Here is an 11778-nt window from a genome sequence, read left to right as displayed (position 1 = left end):
TTCAGCCCCCCTCCCTGCAGCAGAGGAAGAGCAGCGACTGTAGGGGGAGTGGCCTGTGAGGGTCCGAGGGAGACTGACCACTGCCCAGGGGGTGGCTCCAGAACCCTCCCTGCATGGTGCTGGGCAGGCACGGTTTCATAGCTGCATACTAAACAGCACGTGCCTGTGGTGGCCTGTGGCGGCCTGTGGCGGCTTGTGGCGGCCTGTGGCGGCCTGAACCGACGCCTTATACCAGCCAACACAAAGCCAGGTTCAGTCAGTGACGTCCCTCCTCTTTTAATTCTCATAATGCCCCAAGAAAAATAGGCACGTTGTTTTCTGTTATGCTACCAATTTCACAACGCGTTACATTTTATGGACGGGAAAATGAGGTTTGTGAGAGTCTGCATCTGTCAGAGATGACAGAGTCTCACAGGTCTGCACTGATTAATACGTGTGTGTGTCTGTCCAGCCTGCTCTCATGTGAAACCTCCGTGGCTACGGCTTCAAACTGAGCTACAACCTGCAGCCTCTAGAAAGAAAATGCTAGTATCTGCATGTTTCCTTCCACTACTGAGTTGAGAAGCATCCGGCGGCACAGATTCTCCAGTCAGGTGCTGGTGAAGCTGCATTAGTGAGAGGAACGATGCTAAAGCCATAAAACGTGCACTGTTAACATCTTATATCCGGTATGTAAGGGAAATGAACCAGGATGGTGTCACGATAACAGACACACAATTAGCTGTTCACATCCCTGATGTCCTTTCGGAGGTGATGTGTGTGTGTGTGCATGTGTGGGTGGTTCTACGAAACCACGTGCATGACCTCGAAGTCATAACACAGAGCAGATGTTGCAAGCGCCTGGGGAGGGACAGGAATGTGAAGGAGACCCCTGACTATTGTTTGTGTTAAATAAATGCACACACACAGGAATATGAAACTCCCAGTCAGGGTCCTGTTGTTAGTTATTTTAATGTCTTAGCAACAGTGACTCAACACAACAGGGTTAAAGACGTCACTTTGTTCTGTCATCGTCCACAGCTTTCACCAAAGACTCACTGCCACACTGTTTTCTCAATACGTTGTGACTTCCCTTCTCTTTCTGAGGTAGATCTTTACTGTCACACTGTTAAAATGCAGTAGTAGTACTTGAGGAGTAAAGTAGTATTTGAGAGGACAGAGCTACTAGGGTCAGCACTGAAGCTCAGATTGGCCGACACCTTGCACAACGTTACAAATGGCTCTTTTTAATATTATTAAAACACGTGGATCAGGACTGACTGATGGCAGAGGTGGAGGTCTGACTCTTCCAGCTACATCCAAGTCCAACCGATCTGTTTACAAACAACACTTTCCAACATTTCCAGAATTTTTCCAAACCTTTCCTCATAACTCTCCCTGCAGAAATGGGACCCGGCCCTGCAGCTGGTTGCACAGACCTACGCTGCTAAATGTATCTGGAGACACAACCCAGACCTGGACAACACCGGAGAGAACCTGTCTGTCAGGACCGGGACTATGGACCTTCGAGAGGCTATGGAGAAATGGTTCCTGGGTGAGTTTGGTTTGTCAGAGTGCAGCAGGTGTTTGTAAAACCAGACTCCAGCAACAGGACTTGTGATGGAGTTCTTAAGTACTATAGTACTGATACTTCCAAATACTTCCTCCACCACTGCTTAGAGCTAATTATGTCTTGTTTGTAATGTGACTGACATCTGTAGAACGCATGGACTACAACTTCCAGAACAACAGCTGTGATGAAGATAAGATGTGTGGTCACTATACACAGGTTAGACACACACACACACACACACACACACACACACACAATCACCTACAATGTCCGTACATAGACATACATTAATTTCCAGGAGACTTACCCTAAACCAAAGCCAAAGCGTGATCTAACCTTACACCCCATCATTTTAACAAATCACACACACACACACACACACACCTTCATGTTTATACACACATGTGTCTGGACTGGAGTTACAGTAAACCCTGTGCACGTATGTGTGTGTTACAGATGGTGTGGGCAGATTCGCACAAAGTCGGCTGTGCCACCCACATCTGTGACACCATGGAGGGACTGACCTGGAGAAAAGTCTTCTTCCTCGTCTGCAACTACTTCCCAGCGTCAGTACTATTATTACTACAGTATTACTACTACTACTACAGGAATACCACTACTGCTACTTTTGACTGTTACTATAACACCACTGTTAAGTACTGCTCCTACTACTATACCACTAGTACTACTTCTAGCACTACTAGTTCAACTACTACTATTACTACTCTTAGTACTACTGTTATTATTACTAATAACAGTAGTACTACTAGTTACATTAATATTGGATTACCATAGTTACTCTGTCACTATTACTAATACTACCACTTGTACTACTACTACATGTAGTGTCACTGAACTATACTACAGCAGTACTGTCAGTACTACTACTACTACAGCCACTTGTTATTGTTGCTACAATTGCTGTATACTACTACTACTATCGTCAGCACCAGTACTAGTAATACTATCTCTACTACTAACACTACTATTTCTACTGCTAGTACTCCTATTACTACTACAACTAGCACTAATAATATAGTACCGCTACTATTTCTACAGCTACTACCATACTAGAACTACTAGTGTAACTACTTTGCTGTATATTATTACCTTCATCACCTCTAATAGTAGTACTATCCCTACTAATAACACAATTATTTCTACTAATACTCCTTATGCTACTGCAGTAACTACTACCACCACTATTGTCTCTTCAATCTCTAGTACTTTTACAACAGTAATATAGTGCCAGTACTATATTTCCTATTTCATACTTACACTACTATCATCAGCTCTACATCTGCTATTAATGGTATTCTTTCTATTTGTACTACTTCTACTAACACTACTACTACAAGCAGACCTGCTGCTACTTTTATTGGTATTCTTGTTATTATTGCTACTACAGTACTTGTGCTATTGCTGCTACTACTACTGCTTCTACCTCTACCACAACTATTTCTGATCTGGCTCCTACTACTACTACTACTTCTACTACTACTACTAATACTACACTGAGTGCAGTACCACTGCTGCTGCTGCTACACTGTTAGAACGAGGGCTCCCCCTGGTGGACACAATGTCGATGTACTGTACTTCCCCTCATCACTGTGAGAAGGAGCCATGACATTTGACTACAACAAAGTAATGAAGTACACATTACCTCCTAGTCCTTGTATTAAATAGGTCTATTAACCCATAATGCACCTGTGTGTGTGTCCAGAGGGAACTACGAAGGCATGCAGCCGTACGTCGAGGGCGACTGGTGCTCCAGATGTCCAGAAAACCTGCAGAAGTGTGAAAACAACCTGTGTGGTACGAGATGCACCATTGATCATCTTACAATTACAAGATCTGTTTTTGTCTTTTGTGAATGCAGTGACCTCCGTAGTCACGTGACTTCCACTAGGCCTCAACACTACTTTGAAGCGTTGACTTCTCAGGACCAGAAGATCTTATTAGTCTCTTGGCTGCTTGATGAGTCATCCTCAAGTTTGTCTCGGGGCAATACATTTTATTTTAAGGTTTAGACTCATTTTTACAACCTGTCATATGTTACTGATACCAATGTCGACATGTCGTATAAAAGTAAAGCAGCCAAAGCTCAAAGGTCAAAGGTGATATTCCCACAGTGTCCCCTGTTAACAAAGGGCACTGACAGTCCACAACCATGCTAGCAGGCCTAGAGTGCACAATATTGTTTAGCTGCAGCCCTTAAGTCTGTTAGTCCGTGTTAGATGATCTGTTTTTGTTGTTGTGTGTTGTCTAGTTGATGACACTGTGGAGGAACCTAGCGGAGAAGGAGAGGGCAGTGAAGAGGAGGAGACAGTTGTTCCTCCTCCAGCAACATCTGAGCCCTCTCTTCAGCCTGAAGAGGAGAAGGAGGAGGAGAAGGAGGAGGAGAAGGAGGAGGAGAAGGAGGAGAAGGAGGAGGAGAAGGAGGAGGAGAAGGAAGCTGCTGCCACCACCACTACAACCAGTACTCCCAGTATCATGTCCACCACCACCAACCCCTTCATTTCTGAGGGCGTCCCACCACCAGACTCCTCCCCTTCAGACGTCCCCCAAGCAACTCAGGGAGCAGAGGATTGGGGGGTGAAGGATGAGACAACGCATAAGATGGAGGGAGAAGTGGGACCAGGCACATCAGAAATATTCCAGCACACTGAAGCTAGCACACAGAGCGCTGGCTCAGCACCTACACCTTCTGCTCTTTTAGCTGCTCTGACTGGGATCCTGACTCTGAGGCTGTGAGGAGGAGGAGGAGGAGGAGGAGGAGGAGGAGGAGGAGGAGACAGTAAGTTCACTGCACATTCCCCTGTTAATCTGGCTCATGGTAACAAACTGCTTCCCCTCTCACCTGCAGAGAAAAATGGGTTCACTAATAATTCACCCTCATCAAAAAAACAGCTGCTGTTCCACAACATCTGCTGGTCTGGACTGAGATCTGGGTCAGACAGTGTGCACGTAACCCCCTTCAGGAACACTTGGCCACCAGCCACTGACGTGTACTAACAGTGTTGCTAACATGCTGGGGGATTTGTTCTTGGGGCTGAAAACCAAGAGAACTCCACATTAGGGAAACATATTTCTGTTAAATTTGGGCTCATGAGGTGAAGCAGGAGGCGAGTCTGACCTCAGACAGCAGCCGTCTCTCACTGCCTGTTTGTTTTGATCAGAGGACGGTGAGATGAGCGATCAGTCTCGTGTGTCAGGACATGGTTAGCTTAGCTTCAGCAGGTGGAAACTGCTAGCATCGCTCCTCCCCCTGAATCTGTGCATGGCCCCACCTGAACGCTCCTCTGCAGCCAGGACCTCTCCTACAGAGGAGTGGTTTCCTAACATGCTCTTATCTCTGGTCCTCAAAACCACCAATGAGAAGTTCTGGCCAGTTAGACATGACCTCCTTCTCTGTCAGAGGTCAAAGCAGGTTCACCCACTAAAATCTGTAATTTGGTGCAAACACACTCTAATGTTCCTGACAGCAAAAACACAAAGCTGAAAACCAAAATGGGATTTAAGTGCTGCTACGAGAGGCTGCTCACCACCTGATGAACAGCCGGCCCGTGCACGCCGCCTCCTCCTTTGGATCTGCAGGTGGACTCGCTCTGTCACACACAGGATCATCTCATGTGGACAAACCATTGCACAGATGGAACGAGAGCAGAGCAGCGGAGACATGACGACACGACTGCTGTTTGTGTCTCGAGCCGACGACCCTGCTTCTTGTTCATCTGTTTCACTAACGTATCTACTGTAGACCTTGTACTGTCTCAGCCTGGAACGACAACTGGACACAGCCTCTAAGAGTTCACGCCTCTGTTACACTGTCTTAGTCAGCAGGACATTAACGTCAGAGTGCTGTAAATGTCTGTATATAAGATTCATAATGAAATAAACCTAAAGTACATGCGGCTGTTTGTAATCACCACTTCTAATCTGCTCCTTGAATCTTCATTTTAATGCTTCCTGTGTCAGCGGCTGGCTCTGCATTAGCTCAGTGCTCTTCTTCATGTAGCAGGATAAATATCTTCTTTTCACAAACAAAAGCTTCATTTTCAAGAAAAGACAATCGTGAGATAATATTTAGTTTTTAAATCATGTTACTCAAGATGAAAGTTAATCATCACACAATAACAGAGCAGTTTTATTATGATAAGAGGTTCATAATTTTATCTTGGGAAAACAACAGGTCATGGTTTTTTGACAGGATAAATGTCTTATTGTCCCATAAAGCAACAGCCTGGTCTTAGTGCGCTCACGTTAACGGAACAATTCTCTCTTCACTTACAGAAAACAAGCTTTTGAAGCAGCTTTGTTATCTTGAGATCACAGATTTGGAGTTGTAATGAATTAAACATTGTTAGTCTTCGATAACAAGATAATTAACTCAAATCTCTGCATATACTGGTAGAAAAGAAGAAGTTAGCATGAAAAGTTTAAAGAGGAGAAAATAGAAATGTGAAGGTGAGAAGACAGAGGAGCTGAAATATTCACTGCTCTCAGACTGTTTCTGCTACGTTTACTGCAGCAGAACAAAGTCCAAAGAGCAACTCCTACCTCCAACGTGACAGTAGTAGAGCGCCACCCATGTGTTGACCAGAGCCAGTGTGCGTCCTGTAGCGGCCCTGCTTGGGTCCTCCAACCAGAGAATGAGACTCCCACTGCAGCAGACACACAGTGACAACTGCACAGGCCTCTGGTGAGCACAGCACCAACAACCGTCCCCCAGGCAGTGTGTGTGTGTGTGTGTGTGTGTGTGTGTGTGTGTGCACTGACGGTCAGCAAGACACCAAGAAGGAGAATGAGAAAGATGGAGGGAGAGAAGAAATGGTGCAGAGACCCAACAGTATGGGGGGGAGGGTCACTGGAGCCAGAGAGGAGCAGCAGTGGCCTCTGGCTGTCCCCTCTCCTCACACCCTCTACTCCTCCTCCCCCTCCAGTGACTTCCGAGTGTGTGTCTGCATGTTAAGATGTGTGTTAACTCGGGTTAGTGTGTGTGTCTCTGGACTCGGCCGAGCCTCATTAATCCACGTTAATTTGACATGTAACTGTGAGTCTCTCGCCCTCTGACTCCGCAGCTCATCACCAAAACCACTTATGGCCTCACGTGTTGTTCAGGTCCCTCAAACAGGTTTTTGAATGTCGTCTGGTTTCGGTTCAGACTTTAATAGAGCCAACAAGCGGTGTGTGTCAGTGTGTGTCTGTTTTATGAGCTAACCCCAACCCAAAGTAAAAATATCTGAATGACATAAGTTATCTCTCAATGTTCTGTTTCAACCTGAAACGTATGAAGGGACAACAACAACTGATACAAATAGGTTTTACACTGTTCACAGCAAAAATAGGAAATGATCTTGTACTTACATGACAAAAAGTAACATACATACTTTGAAATAATAAATAAAACTATTGTTATTCCACTTGTAGCCAAAAATGAACTGTCTGAATGACTGTTTCAGATGCTTTACTGTCTGTCTGCTGCTCATGTGTGCAGACAGTGTGGAGCCATTTATTTTCCCAGACCTGACTGGGTTTTACCTGCAGAACACAAAGGACCACACAGGCCTGACACAGGTGTTTGGTCTTACATAAGCTGGCTGACAATGACAAGCACTGTGCACAGCGGTGGACTGCCACCAACTCGGCAGAGCAGACGTCTGGGCTGTTGGTCGTCTTCAGCATAAACAGAGTTAAAGGTTCCCTGTGTGGAGCAAACAGGACAGACACCGTCTGCGTTACCTGTGGACCGACAACATGTTACGCTGGTCAGTCCGGCTCAGGGCAGCGTCTCCACCACCGTGTGGAGCTCAGGTGTCTAAATCTGATGGCTTACACTAACTTGACTGTGCACTGGGGTTATTTAGGTAAAGTATTGGATTAAACCTGGTTTCAGCAGATACCAGACTCAGATCAGGGCCAAATAAAGGTGATGGGGACATTTCTGTTATCTCCTTTAACCTCCACATCTGAAGCTTTCCGCTCACTGAACTCTGGACCCTCCCACCGAGAACACGACACTTGTAGCTATTATCTACTGTAGTATTTTAATTATTTACTGCATTATTTTTTATTTGTGGTGCTACGTGTACTTTTTAACCGGAGCTCAGGAACCACTGTGAAATTAGCACATGTACATGCACAGTGTCACAGTCTGACACGGCACATCTCATGTTAGAATCAAACTCATGAATCACATAAATGACAGGGTAACGCACATTAGGTTGAAGCATGCGCACACACACAATAAGCTCAGCATCAGTTGAGGCTCGGGGCAGCGGTGCAGAGGCCGCAGGAGGACCAAGGAGACAGGAGGTGACAAGAGAACAAGGAAGGATGTGAAGAAAAGAGACTGGAGGGGGAAATGAGAAACAGAGAGGGAAAGGAGAGAAAAGCCATGAATGGATGCTCCAACTGACCCTGCTCTCAGCCAATCAGAGTGTCCGCCTCCCCTCCTCCTTGCATCCAGGCTCTGTGATTGGCCAATGGGACCAGCGATGCAGAGAAACTGAGACAGAGGAGAATAAGAAAGAAGAAACTGTCAGATGGAGGCAGCTCCGTTCTCAGCACCTCCGTCTCTCTTTCTCTCAGGTTTTCAGTGGCCTCTCTGCCTCGCTCGCCCCTCTCTGTGCTGCTGCTCCTTTGCCCATGGTGCTTTCTGATTCCTGAGGAGAGAGAGGTTTGATGTGATGGACCTGCTGCCCACCGACTGCTGCTGCTGTTTGCACCGCAGCATCATGGGAGCTGTAGTTTGCGCAGCAGCACAGGAGGACAGCTGATTAGCCGGGGACTGTGGGTGATCAGAGTGTGGAGCTGGTGGGCGGACGAGGCTCGACAAACTCGCACTTTCTATTCTCTCGCTCTCTTTCTCTCACTCTTTTAACCCTCTTTCTCCCTGTTCCTCCCTCCACTCAGCAGTTCTGTCATCGCTCCATCTATCTTTCCCTCCTCTTCCTCCCCTCTTTTCCTTCATTCTTTTCCTCTCACTCTCAATATTTCACCCTCTTCTTCCTCCCTGTTCCTCTCCTCTCGCTCCTCCTGACTGGGCCGACGAAGAGTCAGAATGGGCTGCTGTCTCACTCGGACCAAGGTGAGTGACCTCCTGCAGGTGTGTTTGTGCTGAGAGAGAGAGGGAGACTAACACCACCACTATTTATGAACAGTTTGAATTCCTGAGCAGAAATGCCACAAATGTGAACAAATCTTGAAATATTGCAAAAACGTCTTGACACTTGGCTGAAGTGGAAAAGTTTCTGTTTCAATAAAAGCACAATGTGACAAAGAGCAGCAAAGTCAGACACTGTGCAATGTTTATTAACCTGGTACCAGGTGGAGACTCATGCCACTCAGCCAGAACCTTTACTCAGCCAGAACCTGCGACTCCTCACGCTGAACGGGAGCACGATGCCCCCGGTCGATTTTGTTCAGCGACAGATCCAGTGATGTTCATTCAAACAACTCGGCTACATCCACGGTGTTGACAGCAAGAGAGAAAATGGTGTTACCTAACAGTGTATGTCTGCGGATTGTAAGACGCGGCAAAGCCTGTAGGGCTGTAACGTCACGTGTCCAGCCACGCCCCTGAACTGTAGCTGCAGACAGATGTGGCTGTGGTCGGGGGGGTGCAGTCTGTCTCGCAGCTTGCAGACATACTGTTCTCATTACTTTAGTGATTCTACAGTGAAGGATGAAGAGGATGGAGACAGTAATGTTCGTCTGCTCTCCATCGAAGTTCTGTCGTTATCTTGTAGTTTTAGCTACTACATGTAAAATGCGACTCCCGTAATATTAACGCGTGCTCCTAACAGTCTAGAACAGACCTTCTGTCTCATGGAACTGCTGACACTACAGGCAGCCAACCAAGGTCTCCAACCCAGGAGCCAGACTGTTGCTCGTCCGACTGGGCACCAGAACCTCGCCTGGCTTTAGCCAATTCATCACGGGGTACATGGGTCAGGTGACCAACCAGTGGGGCGTGGAGTGATGAGGAGGCTGCAGCCTAAGCTAATCTTTGACTGGTGTTTGTTTAATGATGTCATCATCTCGTGCCTTCTTCTTCTACTGCGGTTTAATGTCACTGACTGGAAAAATGAGCCGTCCAGCTGTTTATCTTGACCAATAACCTTCCACTATAAACTGGTTTTCAGTTTACAAATTCAAACATTGACGGCTCTGCCGCCTCATTCTGGTTTTATGTTGGTAACGTCAGCGTGTGTGAAAGTCCTGCTCTGTCCTCAGAACCTGCCAAACACTGGAGATGTGCTGCATTAACGCAAAACCCCTGTCAGAGCAGAGTGTGGACAGGCAGAGCTTCACTGCTGAACACTGTGTCCATACAGGATTCAATCAGTGTTAGTGATCAGATGATAAAAAAGACATTCATTTTAATTAGTTTCTCACGGAAATTATAACAATATGATGCATTTTCCATCCAAATCCATCAGTCTGCTCCTCTGGCATCATGCACTGGTTCCCAAACAGAGACTCTGAGCACACGGAGCCTGAGCAGTGCTCATGAAGCGCAGTAAACACAGCCACAGCAGGAGCTGTCAGCCCTGCAGCCTCAGTCCAAACCATCCACAGCTCACAGCAGCGTCCCTTCCTCACATCACCAACATTTTACACTTTATTTTCATGATTCATACAGTTTTAGACACAAAAAACACTTTTGTGTTGCCTCTTCAGTCAGTCTGGATTTTTCGGCCTCATTCCTGCATCTCACTGATGACGCTGCTCAGAATCCTGATGGAAATTTGCATTAATTCACAGGTTTTCCCAAACTGTGGATAAAGTTTGTGCTATATTTAGATGGAAACCCACTTAGAGAGAAAGGGGGAGGAGAGGTCAGATGGTTACTGAGATGACCTGAGCGTGCATCACACACATTTGTCTTTCTTTGTGAACACACACAACACACCCCCTAGCCCCAGCTCTCACACAAAGCCTGACCTAAACCTGACTCTAACCCTGAGCCCTCAGAAAACCCTTCACAGCTGAGAGGACCAGACAACACGTCCTCGCAGCATAAAACGGGTCCTCACAAAGACAGTGATATAACTAGACACACACCCTCTCAGACACACACAGACACACAAATCCCTAACCCAGCAACGTCACCGACAACGGCTGTGCGAGCGGCTCTGATGACTGAAGGCTAAGGACAATGATCTCTGTATGTGTGGATGAGGATGAGGAGGCAGACGATGAGGAAGCCAGAGACACTGGCTAGTGATGCTAGTGCAGGTTCAACAAACAACAACACTGACATTAAAGAAGTATTAATACTGAAAAAATGACGATCTTCAGATTTTTGTTAACCCAAATCTTTTTCAATGCCAAAGATTTTATCAGTGGCAATCTTCAGATTTTTGTTGGGGGGCGGGGCTAAGGAGAGTGGCATGCGCATACTCTGGCTGAGATCTGTGAGGAGAGGACAGCCCTCTCCCCTGAGGCGCTGTTCGCATCCAGTCTTCTGTCTCAGCCTCATAGTAACTGAAGCTGCTTCCTCGATTTCAGCCGGAGCTCTCACACTGTTCCTCTGTGCTGGCGTCTCTACTCACAGAGTTAAAGTGTTGATGGTCTGAGAGCTACTGGTGAACGATGCTGAAGTTGGCTTTTGGTTCGACGTTCTCTGGTTTTACACCTCTGAATGTTGTGAAAGGGTTTTAGTCATTCTAGAAAACTCTTAACACTCAGTGACACCCACTTTCAAAGTCATGAAAACTTTATGAATAATCACAACAAAGGAAAAATATACTGTTCTGATGGTTGTTGTGTTGCTGCTTCCTGTCTGTGTGTCAGCACCATGTACCAGGCTCCAGTGTGAACAGCGCTCAACTCCTAAACTGCCACATGTGCACAGATGTAACTGAGATGTGAGCCACGTGCACACAACAATAACAACCAGGCGGTGTGTGCGACGGTCAAATGGCCCAGTTTCCTCCCAAACCACTGGGTTACGATATGTTCCTCCCAGTTTGTCCTGATCAGAAGTTTCTCCATAAACGTCCACCACATGTGAAACGTCCTGGTCTCTCCACTGTTTTGTGTGAAAAAGGTCTGCTCTCGTCCTCTTCCTCTCAGGATGAATTTAACCTTGGTGACCCCCTGGCTTTTCATCTTGCTGGTAGATTGTAGTGCCATCGTTAGGTCAGAGGTGTCCACTGCTTTCGTTTAGGCTCAAGCACCTGCAGAACTAAGGACACTACCATCATCCTCAGCTGGAC

At 46.5% G+C, this 11778-nt stretch overlaps 2 protein-coding genes across 2 annotated transcripts in view; both read left to right on the top strand.

Moving 5' to 3' along the window:
- The window catches only part of LOC109968635 (peptidase inhibitor 16), a 12236-nt gene extending 6770 nt beyond the window's left edge, over positions 1 to 5466 (top strand). The window contains exons 2-6 of the mRNA XM_020615033.1: positions 1384 to 1534; positions 1701 to 1768; positions 2009 to 2118; positions 3276 to 3367; positions 3822 to 5466. Coding sequence (XP_020470689.1) covers positions 1384 to 1534; positions 1701 to 1768; positions 2009 to 2118; positions 3276 to 3367; positions 3822 to 4306 — 906 coding nt within the window. The 3' untranslated portion in view covers positions 4307 to 5466. The remainder of the gene's footprint in view (positions 1 to 1383; positions 1535 to 1700; positions 1769 to 2008; positions 2119 to 3275; positions 3368 to 3821) is intronic.
- Positions 5467 to 8064: 2598 nt separating this feature from the next.
- The window catches only part of LOC109968630 (uncharacterized), a 16350-nt gene continuing 12636 nt past the window's right edge, over positions 8065 to 11778 (top strand). The window contains exon 1 of the mRNA XM_020615016.1: positions 8065 to 8642. Coding sequence (XP_020470672.1) covers positions 8616 to 8642 — 27 coding nt within the window. The 5' untranslated portion in view covers positions 8065 to 8615. The remainder of the gene's footprint in view (positions 8643 to 11778) is intronic.

The sequence above is a fragment of the Monopterus albus genome, unplaced genomic scaffold, assembly GCF_001952655.1.
Source record: "Monopterus albus unplaced genomic scaffold, M_albus_1.0 scaffold155.1, whole genome shotgun sequence".
NCBI classification, from domain to species: Eukaryota; Metazoa; Chordata; class Actinopteri; order Synbranchiformes; family Synbranchidae; genus Monopterus; species Monopterus albus.
This window is presented reverse-complemented; position numbering and strand designations above follow the sequence as displayed.